This window comes from Centruroides vittatus, unplaced genomic scaffold (genome assembly GCF_030686945.1).
Source record: "Centruroides vittatus isolate TY-2023 unplaced genomic scaffold, ASM3068694v2 contig_453, whole genome shotgun sequence".
Lineage (NCBI taxonomy): Eukaryota > Metazoa > Arthropoda > Arachnida > Scorpiones > Buthidae > Centruroides > Centruroides vittatus.
The window spans coordinates 58739-75180 of record NW_027122249.1 but is presented as its reverse complement, the minus strand read 5'-3'; the positions used below and the strand labels follow the sequence as shown (position 1 = coordinate 75180).

Sequence of the window (16442 nt, the reverse complement as noted above, 5' to 3'; positions counted from 1 at the left end):
TTATAATAAATTTAATAGTTAGGATTAAATTAATTAGTTAATCTATAGTTTATAAACATGTGGAAGAAAAGATATTCTAGAGTGGGACTTGAACCTGCAATCTGAAGATAAATTAACTACTATACTATCTTAAACTGTTCTGAGCTTTGCTTTCAAACAAATTAAATTTATAATTATAGAGATTAAGGCATATTTCTGATCACAACCAATGTCTACATGCAGATCATGTCAGTATTCTGACATTCAGTGGAGCACAATGGTATATAATTTGTATCATGATAATTTCACAAAAAATTTTTAAAACGCTTTGTTAATTTCAAAATTTTTTCCTTATTAATCTGACAAATGAAGGTTAATCTGATTGAGCTATGTTTAATAACAATAAGGGACTAATCAAATTAAATGTCATAAATAATGAATTAAAATGTAATATATCACTTTATTTCTGTTCTAATCAAAAATATTTCAGAAATTTAATACAAAAGTAAGATTATAGTAATAAACTATATAAAACAAGCAATTATTTATTGTGACATTGTTACAATGCTGGGCTGCAATTTTTAATCATATTTTTAATTTATTTTATTTAAAATATATGCTCAAATTAATAGTTTAGTGTCTTGCTCCTGCACATCATACTTTCCTGTTAGCAATAGAATTGTGCAGGTCTAACACCTTTCAGGAGAAATTTTTGAATTGAAATAACATGTTAATCAGTTAATGTGTTAATAGTTAATCAAGGCCTCCTGCCCCTAATCTTTCCATATCTGGTCTCGGCTCTCATTTATCTATCTGTTCTCAAGATTAAGAAAAGACAGACAGACACCGTGGGGAGTTTATAGGTGTACAATTTTTTCGAATTTTTGCGCCAACAATCGTGTATGCTGACAAAATTCCAAGAATTTAGCAACTTTCGAGTCTTTCATTGTTTTCTTTCCCCACCCATGCTTTAGTGGTTTAGTCACTAAAGCTTGGGTGTGGAGCTAGCCGCTAAGCGTGGGTAGCGCAGTAGCAAGTTGAATTTCTGTTCATTCGTTGTCACCATCTTAGTGTTCGCATTAGTTTTTGTTTGTTGGACTAACGACTAACTTAATAGTGTGGTGGTTAAGTTAATTTTCAAAAGTTATTTTTCTGATCACCCTAAAAATGGACAAATTCTTATTAAACTCGAATAATAAAGATAGTGTTGAATCTCGAGAGGATGTTCCAGAAACAAGTGGCAAGGGTTTCGAGAGACGAAAACGTCATAAATATGACGACAGTTATTTGGATTTTGGCTTTACATCAATAAACGAAAATGATAAGGAGAGACCACAGTGTGTGTTGTGTATGAAAGTTTTGGCACCAGAATGTATGCTTCCAAGTAAGTTAAAACGACATTTAGAAATCAACCATTCTAACTTTGTTGGTAGACCTCGCAACTTTTTTACCAAAAAGTTAATTGAATTAAAACAACAAAAAGGCAGCATTTTTAAACATATGTCAATACCAAATAATGCTTTGCTAGCATCATACAAAGTTACATATAGAGTTGCTAAGTGTAAAAAGACTCATACCATCGCAGAGCAACTCATTCTACCGGCTGCTGTAGATTTAGTGAACATTATGATTGGCGAGTCGGCGGGGAAACTGCTTTCAAAAGTCCCTTTGTCTAACAATACCATTAGTCGCAGAATTCAGCACATGGGGAAGGATCTCAATATACAATTAATTGAAAAATTAAAAAAAAGTGAATTTGGATCGCAACTCGATGAGGCCACAGATAATAATAAGGACGCACACTTGATTTGTTACGTACGGTTCTTAAATGGTAATTCAATCGTTGAGGACCTTCTCTTTTGTAAAAGTATTACTGGAAGTACAAAGGCTCAGGATTTGTTCGAGATCCTGAATATATTTATGGATGAAAATAATTTAGAATGGACAAAGTGCGTTGGTGTTTGTACTGACGGTGGTCGTTCAATGTCCGGCTCTTATGGAGGATTGCAGGCGCTTATTCGAAACAAAGCTCCAGATTCAGTTTGGACCCATTGCATCATTCACAGAGAAGCACTTGCATCAAAGTATATGAGTCCTCCACTAAATATAGTTTTAGAACGTGTAGTAAATATAGTAAACTATATAAAAATTCGGCCACTGAAAGCAAGATTTTTTAAAAAAATGTGTGAAGATATGGGAGCCGAATACACATCTTTGTTGTACTACTGCCACTCACGATGGCTCTCTCGCGGGGGTGTATTGTCTCGTACGTTCCAATTACGGCAAGAAATATACGCTTTCCTTGAAGAAGAAAAACATGAGTATGCCAAACACTTTGTGGAAACAGACTTTTTGATTAAACTCGCATACCTATGTGATATTTTTGAAAAGTTGAATTCGTTGAATCTCTCCTTACAAGGACGCAATATGCACATTTTAAAGCAAACAGAAAAGATTTCAGCTTTCAGAAAAAAATTACAGCTATGGAAAATAAAAATTAATAAAGAGTGTATCAGTGATTGTTTTCCCTTGTTGCACCAGTTTGTAACCTCCAATGAAATTAATTTGTCTTGCAATACAAAATCCATTTTTGTTGATCACCTATCAGAGTTTATAAAAAAGTTCGAAAAATACTTTGAAGCAGTTATTGATAAATTTACATGGATTCAAGATCCATTTAGAGCCAAGACTCCATCTGAATTTACTTCTTTAGAAGAAGAATCTCTTATTGACTTGTCTTGCGATAATACTTTAAAGTTAAAATTTGGTAGCATGGAACTTTCTGATTTTTGGATATCAGTAAAAGAGGAATATCCACTGCTTAGTGGTAAAGCTCTACGAATATTAATTCTGTTTGCAACATCCTATTTGTGCAAAGCTGGGTTTTCGGCAGTCGCAGTAATAAAAAATAAATATCGCTCGAAAATTAACGTTGAACAAGAAATGAGGGTCGCCATATCCAATTTTATTCCGAGATTTGAGAAGTTGTGTAGTTAACATCAAGCCCATCCATCCCATTAATAATTTTAATAATGTTAATCAACAATGAACGTTCAATAAATTGTTTGTGAATTTAAAATTCGTGTTTAATTTATTTTTCAACTAACCTAACCACATGATGGTTGTCCAGTCTCAATATAGATATTACCGAAACAGTTGAAATTAGATATTTTGAATTATCTCAAGGAAAATAGTAAGTATCTGTTTTTAATTTTTCGCTGTTAAATGGATAATCGCTTTTGAAAAGGAAAGTTTTCCAATTTTTCAAGAAAGTCAAAAATTTTAAAAAAAATTTGATGTAATTAAGGGCGCAGGTCGAACACCTATCCGGAGAAATTTTTGGAAGCCGAAATAACCTGAAAATCAGATTGGGAACCTGTGTTAATAGTTAATCAAGGCCTCCTGCCCCTAATCTTTCCATATCTGGTCTCGGCTCTCATTTATCTATCTGTTCTCAAGATTAAGAAAAGACAGACAGACACCGTGGGGAGTTTATAGGTGTACAATTTTTTCAAATTGAAATCCAAAAAAGTAATCTTAGTAACTAAATCTGTAAAAACAACTTGTAAATATAAGTAACTCCATTTCAAATCCTGTTTATAAAGTTACAAGTATAAAAATTTATCAAGTACATGCACATTACAATAATATATATTATTATTTAGTGCATAGAGCAATGACTAAAAAATTTCCTCTAAAACAAGTGGCAATTCATAATCATAACAATTACTGATTTTCTTGTTTTTATCTCAAACTCAAAATATTTTTGCACAATGCTATTGTAGTTGTCTCTAGGCATCATTTGATAAAAGGAATCCAAACTTCTCTCCTCTTTATATTTTATTGACATTCTTCTATTAATTTTGGCTCTTCGTGAAAGCAGTATTTATGTACTGATTTTTAATCAAGTTTACATCAGTTCCTCAAAATCTTGTTATTTTTATTTAATGCCTTCTATAATTTCTATATTTAATTATTTCACTTTTTTGTCTAGAAACATTTATATTCATTGCAAACATTTTTAAAATGAAAATCTTGAAAATGTTTGCATTAAAAAATAAAATTGAGGACTTCAATTAAATCAGCAGTTTTAAAATTTTTAAAAAATCTAAGTACTAACATAATTTCATATTTTGAATATTTATAAATTTCAATTTTATGCATTGAAATTCTGATTCAAATGTATATTAATTAAAATAATAATGGTTTTTTCTCCAATTAATGTTATACATTTGCTAAAGCATTTTGTTGCTATTTGTTAGATTTCAGATGAATAAAGTCCTGATGTTTTGTAAGTCCTCAATGAGAGTTCAAAATTCTGTCAAAAATCACTTCACTTCAATCTTTAATTTCTCAACTATCCACATCTTATTCATTGCTTGTCTGAACTTTGAAAGGATATTTTTTATAATTCATTATCTTTATTACATATTCAAAATATGAATTTTTTTTTGCTGATCACTGATTGAATTTAGCAACTGAGGTTGATTTTGTTTTTAATGCACAGCATTCATCAAGTTCATTAAGAAAATTTTTAACACTAAGAACAATTTATAAATGTAATTATTCTTGAATCAATTCTTCCACATATTTTTACAATTTACTCAACAATTAAATAACCAACTATTGAATGATTTTAGTTAAACATAAAAGGTTAATGAAATGCAAGAAAAACTGGACAATGGTATTTGAAAAAGAAAATAAAACACTTATCTCAGAAATATAATAATTAAAACAAGTTTTATATTTCAACAGTTTTCGATAATTTAGATTTTCTCTCTTATCTTGTCATGTTAATTTGTATATTTCACCATAACAACTTGAAATATTTTACACAAGTCTTAATTTATCAATATAATAATTTTAAATTTGTATTAAACAAAATGTAAGATAATTTAGATTTATATACTGCATTTTGAATTAAAAATTTTTTTAATATAATTAATCTTTGTCATCTAAACTTGATCAAAAATTAAAAAGTTATTTTAGTTTTTTTAGTAAATACAAATAATACGATTTATAAAATTGATGTTGGTAAACAGATTTTTTTTTGTGAATAAAAACAACAAAAGATTAATAATAAATCAAAATGTTAACTAGCTATTTAATAAAAATGTTAAGGATTTTGTATAAATTTTAATATTACATGTAAACTTACCTTTGGTTTTAATATTGGCAACTGTTGTTCAATTGTTAATTTGTTTTCTACAGAGCTAGATAATATATCAGTAGTGTCCTTTTCAACTGTTTCATTTTTCTGGGAATGTGCAGGACTGACAACAGGAGTAGATTTTGTAGAAACTGCTTCTGTTACATTTGGATCTTTTTGAGGCAGTTTCACAGGATCAATAGGATCCACATTGACTGGTGGAATGGTTTCATTATAAGAAATTTGCTGTGAATAGGCATTTGGCATTTGATTTATATTACTGGGTTGTGGGAAGACAGAATGGTTATAAACAGTTGAAGTTTGAGTATTTATATAATTGCTAGGAAACTGATTATTAATATACTGATCTTGGCTATACTGTTCTGTAGATGATACCTGTGATCCAGGTCCATAACAATATGTGGAAGATATCTGACCAACACTTAATTGCTGATTTCCAGAACTAGGTAACTGATAAGTTTGATAATTCATATTTTGAGCTGGAATTTCATTTGAATGTATTTGTTGAGTGATATATTGAGATGGTTTGACTGTTTCAGCATTATATTGATTATAGTTGGAATGTTCTGCAGTCATATTGGTTAGAGTTGTTTGATTTGAAATGTAATTACAAGTTGCAGATGAACTTATTTGTGGTATAGTATAATTATACATATAATTTGAAGCTGAAGTTTGAGGATAAGAAGAAAATGCTGTTGTAGTTTGTGGTTGAGAAGAATAAATTATATTTTGATTGTAATTAGATACTATTGGATTTTGATAGTTTACATCACTACCTGTAGAATATTGATGATATGAAGAAATATCCATATTAGTTTGATTCTGTCCAACTTGAGAATAAGTAAATTGATTAGAAGTGCCATATATCTGTGGATTTGATATATTTTGCATATGACCATAAGATGATTGTTCAGTTGGTAACGTTGAATTTGTTGAATACTGTTGATAATAAGAATAATCATATTGATTATAATTTAATTCTTGTTGCGACTGACCATAAGATCCATCAGCAGAAATAGGTTTATTTATGCTATTTACTGTATATGGAGAAGTATGGGTTGTATTAGTACATTGGGCAGTGATAGGTTTTTCAGATCCTACAGGTGCAGGTCTCACACCAATTGCTACAGCATCCACTGAAGTATTAAGAGATTCATTTGCCATTTGTTCATAAAAAGCTGGTTGACTGATAGAAGTTTTAACAGACGACATAATATTGCTCAGTTCTGGTTGGAAATTTGAATATGGTATAGCAGAAACAGCAGGATATTGTGAATTCAATTGACTTGAATCAAGATCAGACTGAATAGGAACTGATGGCTGAGAACTGAAAGTTGTAGTTGAAGTTACTGCAGCAGCTCTGTTTGTCATGAAAGGCAGATAATCTTTTAATTTTGGAACACTTGAAACACTTGGAACACTACTTCCTGTAATATTAGTTTGAAGATCAAATGTTCTTCCAGCTAAAAAAAAATAAAAATATATAAATTATCAAAAATAATACAATAAATTTATTTCATCTGATATATTTTATACATTAATATTTAGTTATTAGTAAGAAAAGTTTACAACAAGTTTTCAAAGATATTAAGAATGCATTTTCTTTTTTGAAGCAAAAAGTGAAAAATGACAGAATTTCAATCAAATGAATAAACTGTTTTTAGTCTCTTAAAAATTGAAATATTTTAAAAAAATTTCTAAAACACACTTTTGAAAAGAATTATTCTTTCCTTTATATGCCTAATCTGAGTTGAGTCAATTAAAAAGTTGCAACACAATATTAATAGAGAAATTTTTTATTATTACCACAAAATTTTACACTTTCAGATGCATTTCATCTAGATAACAAAGCCTAGGCCTCCTCAGTGAATAGGTGAGAGAAAAAAACACACAAAAGTATGATTGTGTTTAACATCCATTTCTTGTTGAATGTTTATACCAGTGTTTTTCAACCGGGGTGCCGTGGTGCCACAATTGGGGTGTTGCAAAGTTTAGGACTTTTAGGCACTTTCATTGAAATTTACTTAAGTGTAGTTCAAGATAACTCATTGTCAATATTTCAACAAAATTCAATGGACTTAAATTTTGATTTTGAACACGTAGAAACACTATTTTTGTATTAAAATGCTACTTCAAACTGTCAATTTTTAAAATTTTTTTTCTGAGGAGGGGACTCCCTCACCCCACCCCAGCATTGTGCATAATATTCATTTTTGCAAAAAAATCATCTCCCCCATCATTAAAGCTCCCCTTTTTCAGATTCTAGATCCACCACCGGTCAAGGGTGCCACATTTTTTATTTTTCAATCAGGGGTACCACTCAATGGAAAAGGTTGAAAAACACTGGTTTATACAGTCATCTATCACATGAGACTGTTCATTTATATTTAGTACAATTCCATCCCAGCATGCATCTACCATCATGCCTTTATTTAAATTAATGATATTATCATACTTCATTATTGAATAATGTTTTTTAATTCTTTGTCATAAAATAGTATTTTCTTTATACAATATTCTTACATTATTTTTATCTATTAAGCATTTACTTTTGTTTAATGTTTTTATGAACTTATGGAATTGAAGACTTTCATCTGTAATATCTAAGTAATTTATTTCTTTATTATCTTCACATTCATATGTGAATTGTATATTCTGATCAATTTTTTTGGCATGCTGCACAATTTTTTCTGCTGTAACAATGTTACTATCATATATTAATAATATGTTATGTATAATAGACATTGATTGGGAAATGTGTAAACAATTCCGATAGAAAAAACGTTCCTTGTGAGAATTAGATCAGAGGTCACCGTTTGTGATAACAATTAAGTGGTAAAGTTAACACATAGGCAGTGGTGATATTTGAAATAGTTAACAAAGGGTTCGCTAGCAGAAAATTTTTTCCTGACAATCACTGGCAAATGAAATGGAAGTTTTGGCTAAAAATAAATAGAATACCTTTCCTTGCGATATATCTAATGATCAGTGGCGTATTTGGAATGTAACGAGCCCTGAGCAAAGACCAGGTAACAATAGTATATTAGTGCTGTCGACCTTTTTCTTTTTTCTTTTTTTTTCTTTTTAGGACAGAGAAATTTTTCACCCCAAATGGCACTGCTGATAATAGACAGATGTCATCATCTCTCGAAATACAATATCCTTTTTATTTCGCTGTCGATAGCCCGACACGTGTTCCACAGCCATCTTGTATTATCTCGCACACATGAGATTGTGGGATCTCCCTTATGACTGGATCTAGTTTCAAGAACTCTCTTGAATTGATTGCGATTAAACCTTGTTTCGGTTGTGATTGAAACGGTTGAGAGAGATCGCACCAAGACATAGTCCCCGACCTTGCTCACAATCTAGATTGAAATGCTCGATGCAAACGGGGTATAAGGCTCTAGTTTAGTAGTATTACAGAGTATAATATGTATATTTTAATATATTTAAAAAAAAAAAAACAAAACCACTGAGAAATGTTCCGTGTGTTTAACAAGGTTCGGAAAACTGAAAATTTTAACAACGGGTTCGGCCGAACCTGTGCGAACCCGCTGAATATCACCACTGCACATAGGTGTCAAGAATGTGCCGTTATTATCAACATATGATAATCATGTGACTCCTTTCCCTCAACAAGCAAATAAAAGCTTGAGTCCCCGGAAGCTCAGCGTGATCCAACGGCAGTCATAGTTGTCCAGGTGATACATTTGTCTCCTGGCTCAATGAAAGGAGAAGACTCCAGTAGAAGACAGATCACAGCTTCGAACTTCCATACAGCTCGCCATATCTACTAGGACTACGATTCCTATGAACCATTTGACGCATACCGTTCATTTCCTCATAGAGGTATTTTTGTCAGAGTATTATGAACTCTTTCTCTTGCTATGAGAATAGGCTTAGTTAAGAGCTGTCCTCTTATATAAATATCTAGTTGTTAATCGCATTTAACCAAGTATAGCCTTGTACACCTTGTTAACCTTAGATTTTAATAAATGCTTTGTTTATTTGTTTAACCTGTCTCCTGACTGTCTAATAACTCCTGTCGACTTACCCCACACGACTTCCCCACTCAAAATTCAGCCATCCAAATGACTCTGTGATCGGGTTTTAACAACCTGTGCTGATTAAGTGGTTACTAGGATAACCACCTATAGCCCCTGGCTTATCTCACAGTAATGTCATTACAGCAGAAAAAACTGTGCAGCATGCCAACAAAATTGATCAGAATATACAATTCACATACAAATGTGAAGATATTAAAGAAATCAATTACTTAAATATTACTATTAGAAGAACAGATAAAGGTCTTCAATTCCGTAAGTTTGAAAAAGCATGTAATGTAAAGAGAACCATTAACTTTTTCTTTTGTAGCTGTTGGACAATAAGAATGAATGTGTTTCAAATGGACTTAAGAAAAATAATAACAAGAACCACCTGTAAAGAGAAAAGAAACAATTATTTAGGAAATATCTACTAAATGGATATCCTGCAAAATTGCTAAAGACTGGTATGATAAATACATATTAATATTGTGTTGCAGCTTTTTAATTGACAACTCAGAATTGGCATAGAAAGGAAAGAATAATACCTTTCAAAAGTGTTTAAAATTTTTTTTTTTTTAAGAGACTACAAAATAGCTGATCCCATTGTTACTTTGTTAACCTTTTAACTTTTAAACTATTTTTAGTTTTCGAAAATATTGTTGGATCAAGCTATATAATATTAATCATTGGGCTTTAAGATGTATATATGTTATGGACAAAGTGATTAATCGGGCATTATTCATTATGACTGGGCATCATGAATAATGACCAAAAAGGGTGCGCAGTGTGATAAATATTGATTCATTTATCAAACTGACCGGTCATTATGAATATTGCTACCATTTAGTCAGACAAAGTGATAATAATATGTTGAGGAGTGATCATCTGACATATGCTAGCCAATCGGCACTCAGTCGTGCGTGTGTATCATGTTTAGTACCGAATTTTAAATTTGATTAAAAAAAACTCCACTTATTTCATTTAGAAATATTTATTTTTTGTCAATTATTTCAAAGTACTATATACACAAATAATCACAACTTTGAATTATCCAAGATTTACATATATCTGTACAATATGTCAAATGCCATGTAACTGATGTAATTTATTAAGCAAACATATATAGAATTCTATTTTTGTTAATTAGAAATTATTAATAATATAAGTAAACTGCAGGTAAACAGTATGTGTCCAGTGAAAACCTCACAGATTGCTAGATAGATTTTATAAAAAGTAAAGCAGAATTCCTCAAAATGTAGCCCAAATGTAGTAGTTTAGAGTCCTACAAATATTTCAATCTGCTACTTCTAGCCTAAGCTTTCAATCCTGAAACTCAGCTGTGTTTTATGAGATAAGAGAGGAAAAAAAAATGTAGTCCATGGGTAAGATTACTTCCAAAAATGTGTTTCTCTAAAAGCAAAGCCATGTTGACCAGACTACATATATTCTTGATCTATTGTTCTCTTATAGTATGCAAGTACATGAATCTAAATGAACAAGTTAACATATGCGTATCACATTTCGGATAGAATTTTCACTTTGAAGCAGCTGTATTTTGAACTAACCAAATTCCTTAACACATAAATCTCTATATCCCTGGCTGGGACGAATAGTAGTTATGAACTAATGGGATTTTAAACTGAGTTTGAATTAACAAGAATTTCCTGTGTATGTATAAAAACACCATGCTAAGGTAAAGTAATAGCTGGCTGAATGCCATGATGGGTATGATTATAAACTGTGGGTGCTGAGTCATTCCCAGTCAGTATTGTAAATAACTAGTATGGTTATATCAAAATTAAATATGTCTGGAAGCAAGGAATCATATGGAAGTAAATATGAACCTTTAACATTTTAATTATACATTTATATAAGAAACATTGTTTATTTACCTTTCCTAGCCTGAACTTCTGCAATTTGAGCTCTTTCTTCATCTTGCACTTTTGTCACACTTCGAGCTCGAGTTAAAACACGAGAAACATTTGTTTGCAATTTATGATAAAATTCTAGCCCCTTTTGTGCCTTGGCTAACAATTCTTCATATGCTTCATAAGAATTTATTAATGATGAAATCATTGCTTCCCGTCTAAAACAGAAATATTTATATTATGTTTTTACTTAAAATTTACAGGGAAAATGCTTCTTAACTTATAACTAATTAGCTATCAAAATTAATATAACTTATGATACATTTGATATATATATATATAATTAAATTTTAAAAATTTAAATGAAATCAAAAACAAAATAAATAAATTTATTTAATTTGCTTTTGATTTTATTTATTTAATTTGTTTTTGGATATTTTACTTGCATACTTTTAAAATTTTTCTACTATTTTGTTATTACAGATTAAATACAACACCTATGAGAGTAGCCAATGCTCCCATCATAAGTTCAAGGTTGTTTGCAACTTCATCTCAAAATTGGCATATCAAGCTGACTTTTAAACATTGATAACTAGTGGATTATATGCATAAAAATATAGTAGTCAAAATTATTAATTAGAAAAAAAAATGTTTTTGAAATCACTGGATTATTAAAATTTAAAATAAGAAGTTTTATTGTATAAAAATAACTTGTTCTGATATTAAGTAGTCCACAATCACAAAACTATATGCTTTAAAAAAAGGGAAAACCTGTTTCTACTTTGTTTAGTCAAAGAAAACTGGAATTATTTTGTTAAAAAATCAATCATTTGCATTGGGAAACAGAATTATGCAGGTATGTAGGAGACTATTAATATTTTGCATATATTGGGAGCACTGCTACTGCACAGAAATGTGGAGAAGCTACTCCAAAAAAATGGAATCCAATCAGTGCATGCCCATTCAAGAAGATTCAGTCATTGAATTTTTGATTTTTAGAGAAAATTAAATCCAGTGAAATCCATTGTCAATTAGCAGCTGTTTATGTCCAAAATTCAAGTCTTTGAACAGGCCAAGAGGTTTCATGCAGGATGACAACTGGTACTGACAAACTTACATAGTAGCAGACCAAAGTTGATCATCACTGACACTAACATTGTTGCTACAAATGCCTTGATCCAGAGTAACTGGTCTGTCACTACTGATGAAGTTGCTGACTGTTCACAAATTAGCCATGGCTAAGCATATACAATAATGCAGTGGTTTCTGAACTTTTTTGATTCTCGGCACCCTCGCTAAATCCAGGTTTTCCCAAGGCACCTATGTCAAATTCTAAGAAGTACAATTTGCAAATTAGCAAAATAGCCAATAAATTTTTTTTAATTAAAGAGTTAGGACATTACGTAACAAATAAATAAAACACATATTAAGGTAATAAAAAATATATAATTCAACAAATTCAATTAATTATAATTAGTGGAATAGATGAGCCTGTTGATCACTGCATGTTTTCTCTAATCTTGGAACCAAACTGGACACAGCCACCCTCATAACCTTCTCCACATTGATTTTCATGTGATACTTAATTTTTATCACAGTGACAGCCAAAAACCCAGCTTCATACAAATAAGAAGTCACAAATAAAATTAAATTCTCTGAGCTTTACCACTCAGAAGGGGATATTCATCTTTTGCTGATAGCCAAAATTCAGTTAATTTCATGCTGCTAAATTTTGTTTTCAATGTATTGCCAGAAGACAACTCAATAAGATGCTCTTCTTCTGCAGCAGTAAATTCAGATGAAGCACTGACATTAAATTGATCTTGAATCCATGCAAATTTATCAATATTATCATTTTGAAAAAATTTCTGAAACGAGGTGATAAGCTGTAAATAAATGTTCTTCAAAAATGAATTTCATACCACAAGAGAAATCAACTCCACTGGAATCAAAAACTGTTGCAACAAGATGAAACATTCTTTTCCTCTATCTTCATTTATTTTTCTTTTCCATAGTTTTATTTTATTTATTTATTTATTTTTTTAAAATGAAAGCTGAAATTTCCTCAATCGACTCTAAAAGGTGTATGTTGTTTCCCTGCAGGGAGAGATTCAGAGCATTTACCTATTCAAGAATATAAGTATGCTAATTTTATCAAAAACTCTTCATTCACAAAATTTTTGGCAAGAGTCTCTCTTGCCAAAAATTTTGTGAATGAAGAGTTATGTGGTCTTCCTCTTCTTAAAGAGGTCTTGACCACATAAATTTCCTGTTGCAGTTCAAATGTACAAGACAAAACATTACCACGAGAGCACCATCATGAAGTGCTATAGTACAACAAAGATGTGTGCTTGGATCCCATATCTTCACATAGTTTTCAACAGCCTAGTTTTTACAAAGTTTACTACATATTCTAAGGCCTGGTTCAATGTAGGACCCTCAGATAATTAAATATCATACTTAGCTCTAAAATACTTGATGAATCACCAAACATCAGATGCTGAGAAATGTTTGTTAAACAAACACTAACATTTTCAACCTAATAGAATAGGTTATCTTCAAGTGTAACTGAATTCAAACTTATTTTTAAAAAATTAACATTTTAATGACAAAACATCCGAACATATTACATTCAAATTTAAAACAAAAATATTAGATAAATTAACAAATAAATAATAAAATATACTAAATAAACTAAAACAATAATGATATAAATAATATGATAAAATAAACAAAATAAAACACAGTGAGTGATCGGTTAACAAACATAATCCATTCCAAGACTTTGTTTGCTGTCCAAATTGTTCGTTAACCGATTATCGATTTACTATAGGTTTTTATAGAAATTTGATTAATTCATTCTGGAGACCCCCCAAAAATAAAAAATATATATCTTCTTACTACGTTTATTTATATGTAATAATAAAAATACATATATACACAGTTTTGCATTTTTATTAGTCATGTTTTTCCATTTGTGGAACATTAAAAAATCTGTCCAATGTTGATTGCTTTTCTCTCTTCTTTAGAATTTTTCAGAAGTAATTAATACATTGTAGTTGTAGAGATCCCCAAGCCCATTAACCTCACCCTGGTTTGGATACTATTCTAAGACCTTCGTTCTGACATCCTCCCACTTCTTCAAAAGATCTTTAATATCAGATTTCGGTATTAATCCTGTTTTTCAGAAGAAAACACATCTTGCCAAGTTTCTTGGTGTTCTTCATTCAAGAGTTCTTGGCATTCTTCCGTCATCAGATCAGTTTCAGGTTCCATTATGAGCTCTTCAGTGTTCTTTATTTCTCAGATGTGATTTCCGTTACTCCTTTAGCTGCTTGAGTCTTCTTGATTATAGTGTAACTTTCTTAGATAAGATTGAACTGTAGCCTACTGTAGACCTGTTCAAGCCATACTGCCCAGAAACATCAGACATTCTTCTGCCCACTCTCTACCTTTGCTATTATACTCTCACCTTTCAAAAAAAAAACTGATGCAAAACTTAATGAGTGCCTGCCTGAGTCTCATGAATACTATAAAAAAATTGTTTCTGTCAGAAAAATAAAAGGCTAATTACAAAGGAGAGTTTCAAAGTTCTGAGGAAAACTATCTGATCAGTATATACCAGGTTGAGTGTTGATGTTGACGTCTTCCACGCTCTGAAAAGTTTCAAATTGTTGTCTGAAGACAAGGGAAGACCAATTGGTATTCATTATTTTCAATGCTTCTTCTTGTGTTTGTTCTGTGAGGTGTTCATTGTCCGAACATAAAAATCTTTCGCAAAAGTGTTCATTAACTGATCACCTACTGTACATAAAAATGCATCCAAATATAAGGGCAGGTGTGGACTAAGAGTTTTTATATTTTAATTTTTCTCTTTGTAGAATTTCCATGCAGAAGCTAGTCCATTCACATCCCTGGCATTATTTTATTTTATTTATTTTATCATATTATTTATATTGTTATTGTTTTAGTTTCTTTAATATATTTTATTATTTATTTGTTAAGTTATCTAATATTTTCGTTTTAAATTTGAATGTAATATGTTCAGACATTCCATGATTAGAATGTTAATTTTTTAAAAATACGTTCAAATTCAGTTACAGCTAAAGATGGCCTATCCTATTAGGCTGAAAATGTTAGTGTTTGTTTAATAAATGTTTCTCAACATCAAGTGTTTGATGGTTCATTAAGGACTCAGATATTTTGATGCAAGTGTTTCCCTGTAAATAATGCAATGGGTCCACAGTGCATCAGGGGCTTTGCTTCAAATAAGTGCTTGCAATCCTCCACAACAGCTGGACATTGAACAAGCACCATCAGTACAAATACCAATGCATTTGCTCCACTCCAATTATTTTCAAATATAAAAGTATCAAGCATCTTGAACAAGTCTTGAGCTTTAGCACTAGCAGTGATACTTTTACAAAAGAGAAAGTCTTCTACAATGTTATTACTATCTATAAACTGTACATAGCAAATCAAGTGAGAATCTTTATTATTTAGTAAAAACTGATCCATTTTAAAAATGCATATGAGAAGAAATACTTCAAAATGTTCACTTGACTGACTTACAATATTTAGTTGATACAATCTCCAAAAACTATTGAAATTGCATGAAACTGACAGCTATTTATATACAAACACAAAGTACTGAGAAAGTTTGACAAACTACTAAAACAATTAAGAGTTATTACTTAGTGAGTTAATGGTTTTCACCAGGTCTGCTAGATTTCACGTCCTATCACACTGAATTGAAAATGGAAGTATAATTGTGAAAATTTTATATTTCATGGCGCCCCTGTGAGGAAGCCACAGCTCCAGACAGTGCTGAAACGCACACTTTGGGAACCACTGCAATAATGCATAATATGCTTAACTATAGACATAGGACAATGATATGTGAGAGAGGGTCATGGAATGGGTTTGCAAGCAACCAAATCATTTTTATGAGAAAGAAATAAAAAATAATGTTGTGAAGTGGCAGGATATTTTACTTAACTGCAAGGTGGAATATTTTGAAAAGTATTAAATGATGTGCTTAAAAAATAATAACTCATTTCTTTTGACTGAAACAAGTATTATTCATTAATAAATTCTGTAATCTGATATGAAATTATAATTTTATTAAAATATTAGTAATAAATTGGAAGAAAACAATTGAAAAATTTAATTTTTTGTTATTACAATATAATTATATTAAAGTCAAAACTAAAAAGTGGTAAATATTATTTAAATTACAATTATTTATATTTTATTGTATAGTCTAGAGCTGCAATGATCAATTTCTAAGCATTACTTCATTTAATGTTAAACATAACAAACAAGATTCAAAATATCACATTTTTCTAACTTCTGCTTTCATTTAGAACCATTCAG

The 16442-nt window shown here is 30.6% G+C and overlaps 1 protein-coding gene across 1 annotated transcript in view; it reads right to left on the bottom strand.

Moving 5' to 3' along the window:
* The window catches only part of mop (myopic), an 86986-nt gene that overhangs the window by 26954 nt on the left and 43590 nt on the right, over window positions 1–16442 (bottom strand). Inside the window, 2 exon segments of the mRNA XM_067272724.1 lie at window positions 5138–6612; window positions 11091–11284. Coding sequence (XP_067128825.1) covers window positions 5138–6612; window positions 11091–11284 — 1669 coding nt within the window.